Here is a 16,918-nt window from a genome sequence, read left to right as displayed (position 1 = left end):
GTCTACTCTTGACTTCATCCCTTTCCTAAGAGGTCTGTAGGGGGCGTGCATAAGCGCACCAACGTGCCTGTCCTATTGTTTATTTTTTATTTTTCTTATATGTATCCATGTATTCATAACTATGTTTTTACTTATACCTATTATCTTGTAAGCAATTGACAAAAATAAATAAATAAAAAACATTTGAATAATAAACTGAATCCAACAGTATACACAAAACCCATTTTGACATATACAATTATCAATAAAGTATTTAATTAGAGTTCATTGATTCAACCTCAGAAAATTCACAAGTTGCAGAATGAGACTTACTGGTGAATGATACAAATTAACAGGCTTTTTTATTGGAGTGTCAGAGGAAACTTCAGTTACTAAAATATGGATTCATAGGAAACAAAATAGAAAAAAAAAGTTACTAGGAGTAATGACTGGGGAAAGAGATATTAAAATTAACTTGCTGAATTAAAATATCCTATCTAAGCCTTTGAACTCTGCCACATTTTTAGTCTCTACAAACCCAAATTCTTAAATGTGAATACCAGGAAGACTATACAACCTTTTCTTAAAATCAAGGATGGAAGAAATCACGTCACCTCTGCATTGATACAGCAAGGAAAGCAGTGTCATATGACATTTTATACAATTACATTGGAAATAAAATTGATTATTATTTTGCCCGCTATTCACTGCTAAAACTAGTTTTACTCTATACTGTAGTGTCTGGTTAAAATTTGAAAATACATCATGACAAAGTTACTAGATGTAAACTTATAAACAAGAAGTCGCATGAATTGTTATGACTCTTCTATTTGTGGTCTTAAATTGAAAAGGATTTTAATTACAGCAGGCTTCTGTATACATTAAGGTGCATTTTTTAAAAATGGGTATGATGTGAAAGGACAGATATAAAGTTTATTCAGTTCCCCGATCACTTTAAGAAGAGATGTGATAGCTTGAATTCATTTTTCAATTTGTGGTCTTCTGCAATTTTTCACATTGGAGGGCTTAAGAGTTAAATTAGTCTTGGCTAATAGCTTTTACATAAGGAAAATGGAATAAGACACCCAACATTGCAATACTTCCCACTAGAAGGATACTGAAAGCCATGTAAATAGCTAACCTAAAGCAAAAGTTCTGACGTCAGTGCTTTGTGATCTTAAGGGGAACAATACCTTGGAAACGAGAAACGATTCATTGCTCCTGAATCTAGAAATGGCTTGACCAGCTGCATTTCATTTCAGAGAAATCTGAAAAAATCCTAATAAAAATGTCTAAATCTGCAAATGTCATGCAAATTTGTGTCTTGCAAGCCTGAAACCTGAGTTCTAAATATCAAAGTCTCTACACAGAATCATTTTCTTATCTTCTTTCCAGCTTCAGTTCACGTGTTGTTGTCATTTTCCTTCAATCATACAGCTTTGTCACCTAATTACCTCTTTCCGCACTGATTGCCTATGTCCTGGTGAGTATCAAATTTCTATAGCTGGAGAGAAAATAAGTATATGTCAGTAGGTAAAAAAAAAAAGATTCCATATTAAAGATTCAACACAGGGAATCTTTAGGAAGAAATGGTGACTCAACTAGAAGATTCAAACTATTCATATAAAGTCGCACCTCGAAGGTTGACAGAAGCTATTTTAGGTCTAAGGCAGGAAATCAAATAGCTTTCCTTCTAATCATCATAACCTTCATCTGAAATCCTTCAAACAAAAAATACCAGTGAAGCACCAAAATACTCCCAGTCTTTGATCAGCATTGGTCATTCCAATTAATCCCTTGCTAAGTATCCTGTTAAGGAACCATCTTTCTTTTACTGTATCACACTAATAAATGGCTCGTATCCAGTACTGGGATGATACCTCCATACTCAATTGAATATATTGCTGTATTTTATAACTTAGTAATGCAAGCGATGATATTCCCATGACATTCTATGAATGTGAAAGTTGGACTTTGAAGAAGCAAGAGCAGTATTCTTGCTTTTGAACTCAGGAATGCTAGAGAACCATGGAACATCATGGAAACAAACATTCATAATTGAAGAAATCAATCCAGAGTTTTCTCTTGAGGCATAAATGTCTAGACTAATATCATCCTTATATTATGGGCTCGCTTACAGTGGCGATGGCTGCACCATTGAAAAACTTGAATGATTGGGGTAAAGACAGATTATCATAGAGACAATCTACCCCACGTGATCATTAAGAGTCGACATCAACTTGATGGCACATAACCAACCAATCAGTAATTAAGAATTCTATCTATGGAGCCACACAGAGTGATTTACTATTGGTTATGCAATGTAAAACAAAACAATTCCACAGAGGCAATGTGTATAGGGCACTAAAAATGGAAGAACCACCACTCTTTCAATCTCCCCAGGTTCAAGCTAACAAGGAAAGAAAAGAAAAACTGCAGGTTCAATGCCATATACTTTTTCCTTCAATTTTTTTCAGCATTTGTTTTTGTTTGCTTAGTTTCTTCAACATTCACACAGCTATTCAATCCAAGGCCTATTAACTGCTTCTATATTTTTAAAAAACCCCAACTTTAACTAAATACACATTTTCCAACTCAAAGACTAAAGTAACAGACTATTCCAGGCTCTTCTTATTGTTTTGTAAAATATTGGAATCAAGCAACAGCTTCTGAATTTGCATGTGGGAATACTACAATTTTTGCAAGCCAAACCATGGATTCTTCAAAGTCCTCAGAGTGTCACAAAGAAATGCTTTGCCACTGGCAATCACCGGCTAGGTTTATAAAGTATCTGATATTCTCTCTTTCCCCACAGGCCAAAGGTATTAAAATAGTCTTCATCCATGCATGAATCATACTTTATATAACAATGCAATGAAAAGCTGCAGCCTCCGAAGACCAACAAGTAATCCGTCAAGATATTGTGCAATATTGATAGATAATCACGTAAGATGGGATCTTACCCAGGGACCTCTACTTTCTACTGCAATAAAGCCTATCAGAAGTTGCGTCTTAAAAATATGAGAACTGAGAAGTCCAATTCAGTAATGCAAATGTTATAGCTTTTAGTCACTTTCAGTCCCCATTTACAAATACAGGGGCAATACAACAATCTCTTATCATACTGCTGCAGATATTTTTTAAGCAATTAGGCTTGATTACTTTAAGTATATTTCCTAAAGGACATACTTCACATTGATAGAAGACATGTTCTTCATACAACATTTCTGTCTTCACAGCTCCACTCACTTTCAATTAATACATTTCTTATTCCAGTCAAAGGCTGGAAATTTACATAGGCCTACAAGGAAAAAGGGTCCAGAAAATAGAATATGTGATAAAGCAGACATTTAAAAAGTTGAAGAATATTATCGACTTATGCCACAATTGATCCCATCCCGCCCCCCAAGGATCTAACAGCCCCAACCCTGGTAGTCTTTAAGAAAACCCTGAGGACCTGTGGTTCTTCTCCTAGAGATGTTGAATCAGCATGGTCCATGAGCCCGCTGTAATGCTATGAGATCTTTGCTTGATCCTGGCTGTGGCTTATTTTAATGCTTTATTCTTTTCCCCCTCATATTGTCGTATTTTGAACCTTTGATAGCTACCCATTATTAGGCCATCATATAAACTGAACAAACAAACGGATAAGTAAATAATATGCCCCGAGAATTTAGATGGGAAAGGAGAAAAATACTGCAATAACAAAATTACTAGTTGGAAGAAGATCTTAGACTAAATACATCTGATGAACATGCTCAGTAGATCTCTTAGAGCATTGTACAGCTGAAAAAGCTACTCCAACAAAGGCTTTTTTCAGGGTAACCTCCTGCCATATTATTGTGAGCAGCAGCATCTCAAGATAAGCTTCAAAAAGCATCTTGGGAGTTTTGCAGATACAGTTAAGATCAAAATCAACAGCTTTCTGGATTTATTTATTGCTTAAACTATACTGACACCCATCTCACAATAGTTAATTCTGGGCAGCGTACAAGGATTGGGATAACAGCTACAAAACTGATTCTTGATGCCGGAGGTAAACAATAAGTCTTAATCATAAAAAAAAAACACATCTGCAGTTGGCTCACCTAACCTCCTGGCCCAAATGCTGGAGGAAACTTACAGGTCTTTCGAAAGGCTAACTGGATTCCCCTTACTCCCTATGCATCATAGGGAACAACAGCGGTTGTTCCGTGATATTCTAGCCATTTCACATTCCTATATAGCTCTTTTTCTGACTGCAGGGGTTGGAAGAAGTTTCGTTAAATCTCCGTTTGGAATACATCAGTATTAGTGACAGCTTTAATTAATCCTTTAAAAATAAAGTGCAATTTCATGAACTGCTTTATTGTATGATTCAGCCAAGGTGTTGCATAGTTAAAAAGTTTCATGAGTGGTAAATGTGTTAGTGTTCAGCAATTGTCTCTCTCTCTTTCTCTACCTATACATATTAAAAAATAGAGAACAAAGCAAGGTTTTGCAAAGTCTGTATGATGACAATACTGATTTTATCAGGTTTCATGTTTGGTTTCATATATATTTCTTTCTAGATGTCGGGTTACCAGTTTACACAGATCAGATACATAGAAGACTATTCAAGAAATCTTATTTTGAGAATTTTGAATGCTAAACTTTAATATGACAAAAAGAGTGAACATTTCAGAGAGCTATAGTTTCCCCAAATTCTTTAAAATGGTGGAGCCATGCTAGAAAAGAACATATTAATTATAGAAAAAATATTAATCAAGGGTTATCAGAGATACTGGTATGAGAACACTTTTGATAGGCTTCATTTGAGATCTAAAATGAAGTTCACTTGAAAAGAAATTTAGAGGATTTTTAATTTCCCTTTACTCTTACAGCCATACATTTCAAATGCCAGTGCTCCTCTATTACAGCTAATGATTGTCTATGAGCGGTGGATGTCTGAAGTTAGCCATCCCAAAGGCAGTCTGCTTCAAAAGACTTTTTTTACATATAGCCCCCCCCCCAAAAAAAGAGCATACTGTTCCCTCCACTTCCCACTTCCACCTCTACCCCCACGTAGATGAGAAATGTACTAGCAGAGGTGGGTAGCTTAAAAGGATATTGGAAAGATATAGGAGAAAGGGGAAAATATATCTCTGCTTGAAGAGGGTGATAGAAAGGGAGGACAGAACCACATACAAAAAGAAACAGAAAAGAAACAGTTTTTAAGTTTTAGTACTGCCAGGCTTGCAAAGTCCAAAATACAAGTGAAGCAACTGCAGCCTAATATTATATTGTGATATGTAACCTGTATGTATACATGCTAAAACAAATAAGTTATGTATCCAGTCTCTCCACATTTAAAAAAGCTGGATTTTAGTAACCAATATGCACATGCTTGAGTTACATTTTGAACAATATAATTGTTTTGTTAATTTGGGAGAGGGGAGTTACATACAACACTAAACTCCACCTGTTAATGGCTGGTGCATTTTATTCACCTACTCTGGGTCACATTAGCATTGACTTCAAGGACTACCTGTAGAACTGTTTATAAATGAATACTAGTATTCAAAAAGTTACCGCTACCTAATATTAGAGTCTATCCTTTCTATATGTTTACAAAAATTTTGCAGAAATATCAAAATAGAGAAAAAGAAACCTTGTGACATCTTGCTTATTTATCTAGACATTTTATTTCTTCTTATCTAGGCATTTTATCTCACTATAATTTTGGAGCAGTAATGAGAGCCAGTTTGGTGTAGTGGTTAAGGCACCAGGCTAGAAATCAGGAGCCAGTTTGGTGTAGTGGTTAAGGCACCAGGCTAGAAACCAGGAGATGTGACTTCTAGTCCTGCCTTGTTTGGTGACTTCTAGACACCAAACCTACTGGGTGACTTGGGCTAATCCCCCTGTCTCAGCCCTGAGAAGAAGGCAAGGCAAACCACTTCCAAAATCTTGCCAAGGAAACTGCAGGGAATTGTTATCGCCAGGAGTCATAGCTAATTCAAGGGCAAACAAGCACAAACAGAATAAACATGCAGTAATATTTTCAATAAGGAATTCAAGAAAGAAAGGAAGCATGGAAATGAATGGAACACTTTTCTTGGGCTTTTTACAGGAAACAAAATTATGTCATGTCTCTCACTACTAGTGAGAAGAATTCATCAGTTTGACTTTTGCAATCAGATCATATAGAAGTTAGCATTTGAGTATATGCCTGCCTGGCTGACTTCTTTGTGCCACTGGATCTAAAGGTCACGGAACTCCAGAAGCTTCTATTTATCTGTATGGAAAAGATGCCCCAACATGTTTAAGAAGTTTTTCATCCTTAGATCAAAGACTCGATGAGAAACCCATCAGACTTATGCAAATGATGCATGCTTTGCTTACATATAAGGAGAAGGCAACTGTCCTCGGAATATTGAGGAGAAATAAGTGGGGAGAACTCTCTCCAAGGCTTTTGTTTGAATGTAAGTCTCTTCAGAAATATGGTCATTCTCTTACTTTACTAACAGACCTTGGCTATAAAAATTGAGATAGCCTCTAGAGGTCAGGAAAGAGATATAGAAAGCACTATTTCTTTACTGCCAACTAGTGGGTGCCTGGAATTTTGCAGCTCAGGTGTTGCAGTTTTAGGAGACATTAACTTTCCAGTCCTAATTGAAACATGGAACTCAGGGAGTAAATTTTGGCCAGTTGTTCTTTCTCAACATAAACTGCTCACAGGACTGATTTTGTGGGAATATAAATGGAACTCCTGTGTACACCAGCTTGAAATCAAACAGGATAGGAATTCATTTAAAAAAATAAAATAAGAGGACATAGAAGTCAAATAACTGTTCTTTTGGCTACCTGGTTTTATAGTACACTTGAGCAATGTTACTTCAGCTTGTTAGCTTATAGCTAATCAGAAAAGGTCAAATCTGGCCTAGGCTTTTGAAGTTTCTATCTTTTACATTTTCTATATATGCCTACATGCTGAGGAATTCTTCAGCATCAGCCATAGAAACCCAAGGACTTGTGAAGAAGCCTGGAGTATGTTTTAAGGACTGCTGGTGAGTATGTGTGCCTTAGTAATCCCCAAGCCTCTAAAATGACTAGAAAACAAAACTGACTTGGATAGGTTTTTAATTACCTTCACTGTGTTCTTTACGGCTATTCAATCTATGAAGATTAGCATGTTGAAATAAAATGAAAAGATGCTTGCTTTCTGAGTACAGAACAGTAAGCCAAGCAATATATCTACTTATACTTATTTGATCAGCACACTTACATTCACTAACACTAATAGTCAAGTTATTATAAGCCTTCTATAAAGCTGAAAACTTTGCATAATGCTTCAACTAATAGTAGCACCAACTCATTCCTTCAGATTTAAATTTTGTTTAACAGCATTCTTCTCCTCCCCACCCTTCTGCTTTCTGTTACAAAAAGTTAATTAGAATTTAAAAGGAAACAGCATATTGTGGGAGAGGGCAGTCAGTGAAGCAAACCAGCAAGAATTCTGACACATACATAAAAGCAGGAGTTTGGCATATTATCTTTTAAAACTCAAAATGCTGGAAGACAAAAATTGGAAAATCCAAAGTTGATGTACATTTAACATCCCTGTAAGGCATTTAAAATGACCCTTACATGATGCCTCAATACATAGAAAAAAGGGACAGCTGGGCACTGGTTAATGACTGGGAAGCACTACTTCAACAATACCCACAGTTCTCTGTAAAAATGAGGTACAGATCTGAGTTGCTACACTATCTCTCTCGCTTTTCGTATTACAACCCAAAGCAGCAAGCCTTTGCCTTCCAAGCCTCAACACCAATTTCTACCCAAACATCCACAGGCAACTGGACTGAGAAAGTGAGCGTGAGCTTTCCTTTCTACTGAAAATCCTTATCAAACAGCACTTTATTGTTTTTATGAACTGCTGGACTCCCGAATAGATGAAAGATTATGAACTTGAGAGGGCCTGTGTGTTAAGATAGCCAAATGGGGAACATCTCATTTGCTCTGCGTGAGAGCCTCGAGTACCGGGCCGCCCTGGCAAACTCGGAAGCAAAACAGGTTGCTAACTCCATAGGGGGCTAAGCTCACTCAGGCTCTGCAAACTGTCCCATACGTTTCTTTTCCAAGCAACTGCAGAGTGCTTTTTCCGCCTCAGTGAGCAATTACGTTATTTGTTCTGCCCGCGGCAGCTGCGAGGACTGTGGGTGTCGAGAGGACGGAAGGAAGGCGGCCGGGCCAGCTCTCCAGGTAGAGGGAAGGGCGCATTTTATAGTTGCCAAGCAAGCTGCGTCCCGGCTATATACCTGGCGAGCGGCGGAGGAAATGGCACTGGCCAGCGAAGACAACCGAACCGCTTTAGTTATAAACAGCAGCAAAAGGCAGCTCAATCCGGACACAAATCCCACAGCGCGGCGCACTCTTTGGGCGCAGGGCAGCCCAGCCTCGGTATACCTGAGTACCTGGGCTCCTCCCCCGCCGCCACCGCCACCGCCACCCTGCACGTGGTAAAAGCGCTTTAAACCCACCGCTTGCCCCCGTGGCTGTGGCCGCTGCTGCTGCTGGTGGTCCCGTGGAACGAAGACGGCCAGGACATGCGAGACTTCTTCAGGCCGGGACGGTCGCTCGTGTCCATGGCGTCCGCCCTCTCGATCTGCCGGTGGGGGTGCCGCTCCGTGTCCGAGTAGCCCCGGTGCTTGATTTTGATGGGCGTCCGGGGCTGCCTCCAAAGGTGCTGGGGCGGCTTTAGGGTGGCCTGACCTTCCCGCGGCACCGGCAGCGAGAGGGACAGGCTCTTCTTCGAGCAGGGCGCCGGCGGCGCCTCCATCCTCTTCGTAGGCTTCGGACCGAGCCAAGAAAAACCGCGCCCGGGACAGGCAGGAGGCAGTCTAGCCGCGGCTGCAGACCCCGGCCAAGGACTGACTGCGAACAGTTCCTCAGTCCCTTTCCCTCAAGCGGCGCGGCAGGTTACAAACTCCGGCAGAATAGCGCCTTCATGCCTAGTTGGGCTCCCTGAGAGAGTCCCGAGCCGCTCTCGAGTCCTGCCCAGACGGCCGCCTCATAGCGAGCAACTCGCAGCCTTTCCGGAGCGACTTCTGCTGGCGCTCCGGCTGCAGCGGTGGCAAAAGGCGCTCGCGCCTAGAGCCGACGGAGCGTCCCCCCCGCCCCCCGCTCGACTACGCCACCAACGAGAGCCTCCGAGAGGGAGGGGGAAGCGCGCCGCCGGTGGGGCTGTGGGGCGTGCAGGCGGTGGGAGGAACTAGCGAAGAAGTGCGGTGGGGGGAAAGCACCGGGGGTCGCCGGAGAGGCCGCCTGTCGCCCGCGCGGTCCCCACCCGCCTGGAAAAGCGAAAGAGGCGTGGGCGTGCGCTGTATTAGACGCCCGCGATTCCCCGAGGAAGAACTGTGGTTCTTGGCGGAGGAGCTCTCACCCAGCCCCTACCCCAAAAAGCAAATGGTCGCCCCTTCTCCTCCCCTGCTTGCATGCTCACTTCCCCCTCATAAGTTAGGACATTATGGCAGTGAAATATTGGAAAGAACTAGAGTGCCCGTGAGCGTCTACAGGCAGCGTTTAACTGCAGGCTCCTCATTCCAAGCGTCAACGCGTCTACGTAGGTATAAAACTGAATTTGGTTTCCAAATGTGTTGGGACTACAACTACCAGCATTCCCAGCACAAGAATTCTGGTAGCTGTACTCCTAAATTCACAATTAACAGCTTGCCTGCAGAAATCATGGACGCTTTTAAGAAGAGTCTAGAGACAGTCACTAATCTAAAATGGTATAGGTTCTCCTGCTTGAGCAGGGGACGACTAGAAGATCTCCCAAGATCCCTTCCAGCTCATTCGATTCTAAATGCCTTGAAGGAACCAAGTTGAGGAAAATCTGTTCTAGCAAACAAAGACAGGAGAGGGCGACAGAGGGCAAACTGCCTATTTACATTCCATTTTAGGACTCTATTCAGCCAGGATATTGAGGTATAACGTGTATTTCCAACTTAGTTACTTTGAGAACCCAGTTACTATGATGTGTGTGTGGAGCCAGCCACACTCTCCTTTAAAATAAATCACTCCAAACTCCTTTTGTTAGCATCTAAAATAATAGTTGAGGCTTTCTGTGGTGACCTCGGTGGCCAGTTTATAGCAGGGGTCCTACAATAGACGGTCGTACCCAGTGGTGGGATTCAAACATTTTTACTACCAGTTCTGTGGGGGTGGCTTGGTGGGGGTGGCAGGGGAAGGAGACTGTAAAATCTCCAATCAGAGGTGGGATTTGCCGGTTCTCTGAACTACTCAAAATTTCAGCTACCGGTTCTCCAGAACTGGTCAGAACCTGCTGAAGACCACCTCTGGTTGTACCATAACTATAGGGTAAAAAATGGCTGCTAATAGCACAACATCTCCTCTTTATGCCTCTCTTATATTTATAAATATATGTTTTATATTTGTAACCATAAATCCAGTACTTCCTTGCAGGATAAAAACAAGCCAAACAAAAAGGAATCTTTTATGTCAGTTGTACTTGGTTTCCTGGATTACAATCCTATTTCAGCAGAGCAAACAAGGGGCCACCTTTTCCCAAACTGTAACTGTGTTATGGCCCCAGGCAAGAAAGTTCTCTTTTTGCATCCTTCCTAAAATGATTGGGCCCTGGCCAAGAGAAATCCATGGATCTGATCACTCTCATGCCTATATGTGGGCAGAAGAAAAATGGAGCTGATCAAGCTGACTCACCCAGCAAATTATTCCATAGTAATGCGAGTAAGAACAAAAAAGGGAAAAGAGAGTTTCCCAAGACTTCTAAGGAAATGATGAAAGAACTAAATTTTTAGTGGATTTATGGAGAAAATTAAACCCAGAAGACAAACAATTTACATATTACTCTAACCCGCATAAAATATAGACAAGAATAGATATGGCTTGGATGAATGGGGAAATTGCAAATGAAATAAAAGGAATCGAAATTTTACCAAATGAATGGGCTGACCATAACCCAATTCAAATAATTTGGAAAGGCAGGAGAAAATCAAAGAAAAGATGGACATTAAACACTCAATTAATAAGAGAAGAAGAGTATATTAATAAGCTTAAAGAGGAACTAAATTATTTCCTAAAGGAAAACGATAATGATGCAACCTCGAAACAAAATATTTGGGATACATTGAAGGCAGTCATAAGAGGAATAACAATCTCTTATAATGCCATGAGAAATAAAAGAAAATATGCTCAACAAAACAAATTACAACAACAAATTAAGGAATTAGAAATCCAATTACAAAAAAAAACCCAAAACCAAAGAATACAAAATCAGTTAATAACAGCTAAACATAAATTGAACTTATTGGAACAAGAAAAAATGGAAATAAATTTGAAAATGACTAAACAAATTTATTTTGAATATGCAAACAAACCAGGAAGATGGTTATCTCATAAACTTAAAAAAGGGAAAGAAAAGAGATTGATATACCAATTAATAGATGAGAAGGGTGACTTACAACATGAGGTAGAAAAGAAAAGACACATCATTCACAAATATTTTGAAAAGTTATATAAAAAGGAAGAAGTTAATGAGGATAAAATAAGAAATTACTTAGAGGAAACGAATGACAAAGTAATTGGAGAGGAATGGATAGAATTATTAAATAAAGATATTACATGGTCCGAATTGAAATCAGCAATAGAGAATCAAAGTAATAATAAAACCCCAGGGCCAGATGGGATTCCGGTAGAATTATACAAAGCAATCATGGAATTAATTGGACCACTGATGATGGAAGTGTTCAATGAGGTACTACTAGCAGCTAAGATGCCAGACTCATGGAGGGGAACATTGATTTCGCTGATCCCAAAGGAGGAAGCTGACCACAGATATATTAACAACTACAGACCAATTTCACTCCTAAATACTGATTATAAAATATTCTCCTCCATTATAGCCAATATACTAAAACAAGTTTTAAACCCACACATACAGGAAGACCAAAATGGATTCCTCCCGACTAGACAAATAAAGAATAATTTAAGAACAGTAATAGATGTCTTAGAATTTTATGAAGCCCACCCTGAGAAACAATTCGCACTTATGTTTTTAGACGCAGAAAAAGCATTCGATAACCTAAATTGCCATTTCTTAATTCAAAAAATTTATAATATGAATCTAGACACTAAATTTGAAAATATCATAACAATTTACGACACACAGCAGGCTAATATCTTAATACATGGGGAACACAGAGGTCCAATAAAAATAGAAAAAGGTGTTAGACAGGGCTGCCCTCTCTCACCTCTTCTCTTTATATTCGCTCTAGAAACACTCTTAATACATATCAGGCAAAATCCCGAAATTAAAGGATTGTAGATTAAAACAGAAGAATACAAATTACAAGCGTTTGCCGATGATATGGTCTTCTTTTTGGAGGAACCAACAGAAAAAGGATACAAATTGATAAAAGAATTAGAACAATTCGGCGCAGTAGCAGGACTTAAAATCAATAGAAAAAAATAAAATTAATGACCAAAAACTTAACAGAAGACCAGAAAAATGAATTAGAGGTAAGTATGGGAATACAGGTAACAAAGAAAGTCATATATTTAGGAATATGGCTAACACCACAATGTAAAACACTCAAAAGAGAATAACTATGACAAATTGCTGCAACAAGTAAAGAAAGATTTAGAATCTTGGAGCAGGTTGCAACTTTCACTAATGGGCAGGATTGCTTCTATCAAAATGAATATTTTACCAAAATTCTTATACCTATTTCAGACAATTCCAATTAAATTGCATAAATTTTTTTTGAAGAACTAAATAAGATAACACTCAAATTCATTTGACAAGGAAAGAAAGCTAGAATTAACATAAAGGCATTACAGGATCTGAAGAGCAGAGGGGGATTAGCACTTCCAAACTGGGAACTATATTATACAGCAGCTACTTTATTATGGTTAAAAGATGAACTTACTTATGGTTAAAAGGTGAACTTACTTAACAAAAGAACACTATTATAAGAAGGCCACGATTTGCAGAAAGGTTTGCACGCCTTCTTATGGGAAGTGGGGAAACCCAATCAGTCATATTTTCATAGACACCTAATTAGAGATTCACTACTAACCAATTGGAAAAAAGTACGGAAAAAACACTATTTAAAAGTACTGATTTGGCTATCGACAATGGAGGCAATGGTTCATCCCAACAATTTGGATATCACAAAAATGATTAAATACAAAGACTTATTAGAATCACAAGGAAAACTGAAAACACGACAAGAATTACAAGAACAAGGATTTAAAATTGATCAGTGGGTATATCTCCAAATCCATAGTAGATATAAACAAGATAATAAAGATTTCGGAATTTATAACAAACTCCAGCACTTAGATAAAATTTTATTAGGATCAAACAAAAAAAAATATAACTAAATTTTACAAATACTTGCTGGAAGTAGAACTAGAACAAGAGATAGTTAAAGGAAATATGATAGCTTGGAGCAGGAACATTGGACGGAGTATTACATTAACAGAATGGGAAAGGATTTGGAACAGAAACAACAAGATCACAAAATCAGCAGCTTATAAAGAAAATGCATACAAAATGTTTTACAGATGGCACCTTCCCCCTTTGAGGTTGGCTAAGATGCACCCCAACACGAGTCCAAAATGTTGGAAATGTAAAAGTATAGATAGAATCTTTTTCCACATGTGGTGGTCATGTAAGGAAACCCAGAAATACTGGCAAAGAATTAGAAAATGGCTAGAGGAGATAACCAAAGAACAAATTGAATATAAACCAGAGTCCTTCCTATTAGGGATTTTTGACAAACAATTACCAAAAAAGATGAAGTATATAATAATACATATCTTAACAGTGGCCAGGCTAGCGTTTGCTCAGTGCTGGAAACTATCTCACATACCTACCGAACAGATGATCATCCAGAAAATTTCAGATTGTGCAGAAATGGACAAACTAGCCCTAAAAAACAAAGAGTCTTCAATATATTACAACAACTGGAATCCCTGGTACAAGTGGTTAGACCAAAGATAGATCGTGTATTATAAGGTATAAAAAAAAGAATGAGATAAACTTATTTGAGTGTAATCCAAATATAGTTACGGATAAGATGTGCGTATATGATACAATTTAAAAAGAAAAGATCTTACAAACTGTTGAAAAGGAAAAAGTTTTTAAATGTTCACCCTCCCTTCTTTCCTTTCCTTTCTTTTTCCTTTCTTTTCGCGTTTCTTTCTTTCTCTCTTTCTTGCTTTTTTCTGGTTTTGTTATTTGTGTATATGTTGTAGATTTGTTTGTTTTTTAATTGTAAAATTAATAAAATTTGTTTAAAAAAAAACAAGCCAAACAAAAAGGAATCTTTTATGTCAGTTGTACTTGGTTTCCTGGATTACAATCCTATTTCAGCAGAGCAAACAAGGGGCCACCTTTTCCCAAACTGTGTTATGGCCCCAGGCAGGAAAGTTCTCTTTTTGCATCCTTCCTAAAATGATAGGGCCCTGGCCAAGAGAAATCCATGGATCTGATCACTCTCATGCCTATATGTGGGCAGAAGAAAAATGGAGCTGATCAAGCTGACTCACCCAGCAAATTATTCCCAGGGCAGCCATTCGGATCCTCCTGTGGGAAAGCGGAGAGTGGGAAAGCACTAAGAAGAGGCCTCCACTGTGGGTTCCTACAGATCTTACTGGTTTACAGTTTGCATAATCCTGAATATCCTGGCTGGGGCTGCGGGAAATTCTAGTCATATAACAGCGGATTAGCATAGATTCCCTACCCCTGGGGACCGTCTCTATTATTTGTTTCTAGCATCTATTATACCCCTTCTGAAGATTTTCTACAGACCCTGATGGCTATGTACTCAAGCCTTTATCCAGCATAAGAAAGCTCTCCCTCACTATCGCTGTCCTGACTAAAGGCATTTCCTAAAGAAAAGGCAGCCTTTCCCTCATTTGTGCAAACTGGTATCTGCTTTCAGGGCTTGGAAGCAAAAGACAGTTTCCTATCAGTGCTGGTTTACTGTAACACTCCCAACAGACATAGCATTACTATGGCAGTTTAACACCCCCCCCCACCAAAGCTTTACTTTCAAGCTTGTCTTTAGACAAGAAGAGCCCACGCAGGCTAGCTGGTTTGCATGGTAAGGGGACAATATAAATTGTTCCAGGATGTGCTTAATGGAAGCTATTTTTATCCTTCCAGACAAAAATAAATGTTGAAAATATAATTTTGTTCTCCAGAGTTCATGACAACCAGTGCATGTTACACAAGACGCTACTCGAGCCTTGACAATCAACAGATATAAATTCTTCAAAATGAGGAGAAACCAGCTACAAGTAGATGTGGGGAAAGGACTAAAAAGAGAAAAAGGGGTAAAGAAGATTGGAAATAGGTCAGGAGGCAGCTTGCAAAAAGGATGTTAAGTGGAGCAACTGAATTATCTCTGAGCATATATAGAGTATTGTTCTTTGTTTCCTTTAGCACTTACTGCTTTCGCAAAGTCACTTTTGAACTTTATATTGCATGCCTTAGTGACTGATTACATCCTGCCTTCCTGGATTTCTTAAATGTGACGTCAGAAATGGGAGCTGAAAGAGCGAAATGGAGCCCATGCCAAAAGCATGACTTTTGACCAATCACACTGAACGCTTTGCAAACCAGAAGCCTTGTGGAAAATGGACGAAGGTATATGACGAGATTCCAGTCCCAGTAATCCTTCCAACCATCATTTGGGACAGGATGTAATAGTTAAAATTATTTTAGAATGGACTAATAGGACAAAGGGGCAGAAAATTATTTTAACGTTACTGTATAATTTCATCTCAAAATAGGGTAAAACAATAATCTTGTGTCATGTAATACTCATCTTAATCAGAGGTGGTATTCAGCAGGTTCTGACCAGTTCTGGAGAACCGGTAGCAGAAATTTTGAGTAGTTTGGAGAACTGGGAAATACCACCTCTGACTGGAGATTTTACAGTATCCTTCCCCCGCCATGCCACTAAGCCACGCCCACAGAACTGGTAGTAAAAAAAATTGAATCTCACCATTGGTCTTAATTATTCTTACAAATAAAAATATTATCTTGCAGAAAACAATGCAAATCAAGTCCTATAATTATATTTATATAGATATAGATATATAATCAGCCTTGGGTCATCTGAGCTAATATATTCAAATGTCCAAGACAGGTCCTCTACATGGTATGAAACCCAATGCTGTATTGCATTCCGAAGGCATTGGTGGACCATGGCAGCCCAATGCTTATTTAAGGTCTATTTTATAAACCTTAGAACTGTTTTGAAGTTTCATGCAGATGAGGAATAAGAAACTAATTGCCTAGTTCAGCATCACTGCACACAGCCCACCTACTACATCAGAAACCAGATGCAACCTAGCTTGACTTAGCTAGGCAGAATATAAGTAGAGCCTGCAACCTGCTAAGCTGTTTCACAAGCCAACAAGTTAGAGAAGCATCTTGCACAGCACACTGGTTGAGAAAAAGCTAATTTTAAACTGGGTGGGGTTTTTTTGTCAATGAAGAAAAACAGAGAGGGGAAAAAAACAGGGCAGCACTGAGAGAAACTTCTAGACTATCCAAAATATGTATTATATTGACTCAAGAACAGAAACTTGCAAGTGCTAAACACAACGTAATAATAGGTGCAACTGGTACTAAGGTCTTTTTGTAATTTCAGATTAGATTACTGTTAATGTAACCATTCATTCATAGGATAAGATAAGTTTTTAAAAATGGACTAGCAGGAAGCTTTTCTCCCTTTTTTCTCCGTGAAACTCAGTGTAATATTCTTGTTTCGTCATACAGATTTAGAAAATACTGTGTTGTATCAGTCTTGAATCAAACCTTAGGTTACTAAGGTTACACGAGAAGGTATTTTATGGTTTTCCCATGAACTTTATAATTACAGTCTCCTAACCCTTTACAGAGAATTTGTAGGAGAAG

The 16,918-nt window shown here is 38.8% G+C and overlaps 1 protein-coding gene across 2 annotated transcripts in view; it reads right to left on the bottom strand.

Moving 5' to 3' along the window:
- The window catches only part of PDE4A (phosphodiesterase 4A), a 511,809-nt gene that overhangs the window by 295,251 nt on the left and 199,640 nt on the right, over positions 1-16,918 (bottom strand). Inside the window, exon 1 of one of the 2 annotated variants that reach the window (XM_026711304.2) lies at positions 8,481-9,128. The exons of the other annotated variant lie outside the window; for it this stretch is intronic. Coding sequence (XP_026567089.1) covers positions 8,481-8,779 — 299 coding nt within the window. The 5' untranslated portion in view covers positions 8,780-9,128. Of the gene's footprint in view, positions 1-8,480; positions 9,129-16,918 lie in introns of those variants that run through there. 2 annotated transcript variants of the gene reach the window in all.

This window comes from Pseudonaja textilis, chromosome 2, assembly GCF_049901715.1.
Source record: "Pseudonaja textilis isolate UNSWEBS1 chromosome 2, rPseTex1.2, whole genome shotgun sequence".
Taxonomy (NCBI): Eukaryota; Metazoa; Chordata; class Lepidosauria; order Squamata; family Elapidae; genus Pseudonaja; species Pseudonaja textilis.
The sequence above is the reverse complement of the archived record's forward strand: the minus strand, read 5'-3'. Positions and strand labels throughout refer to the sequence as shown.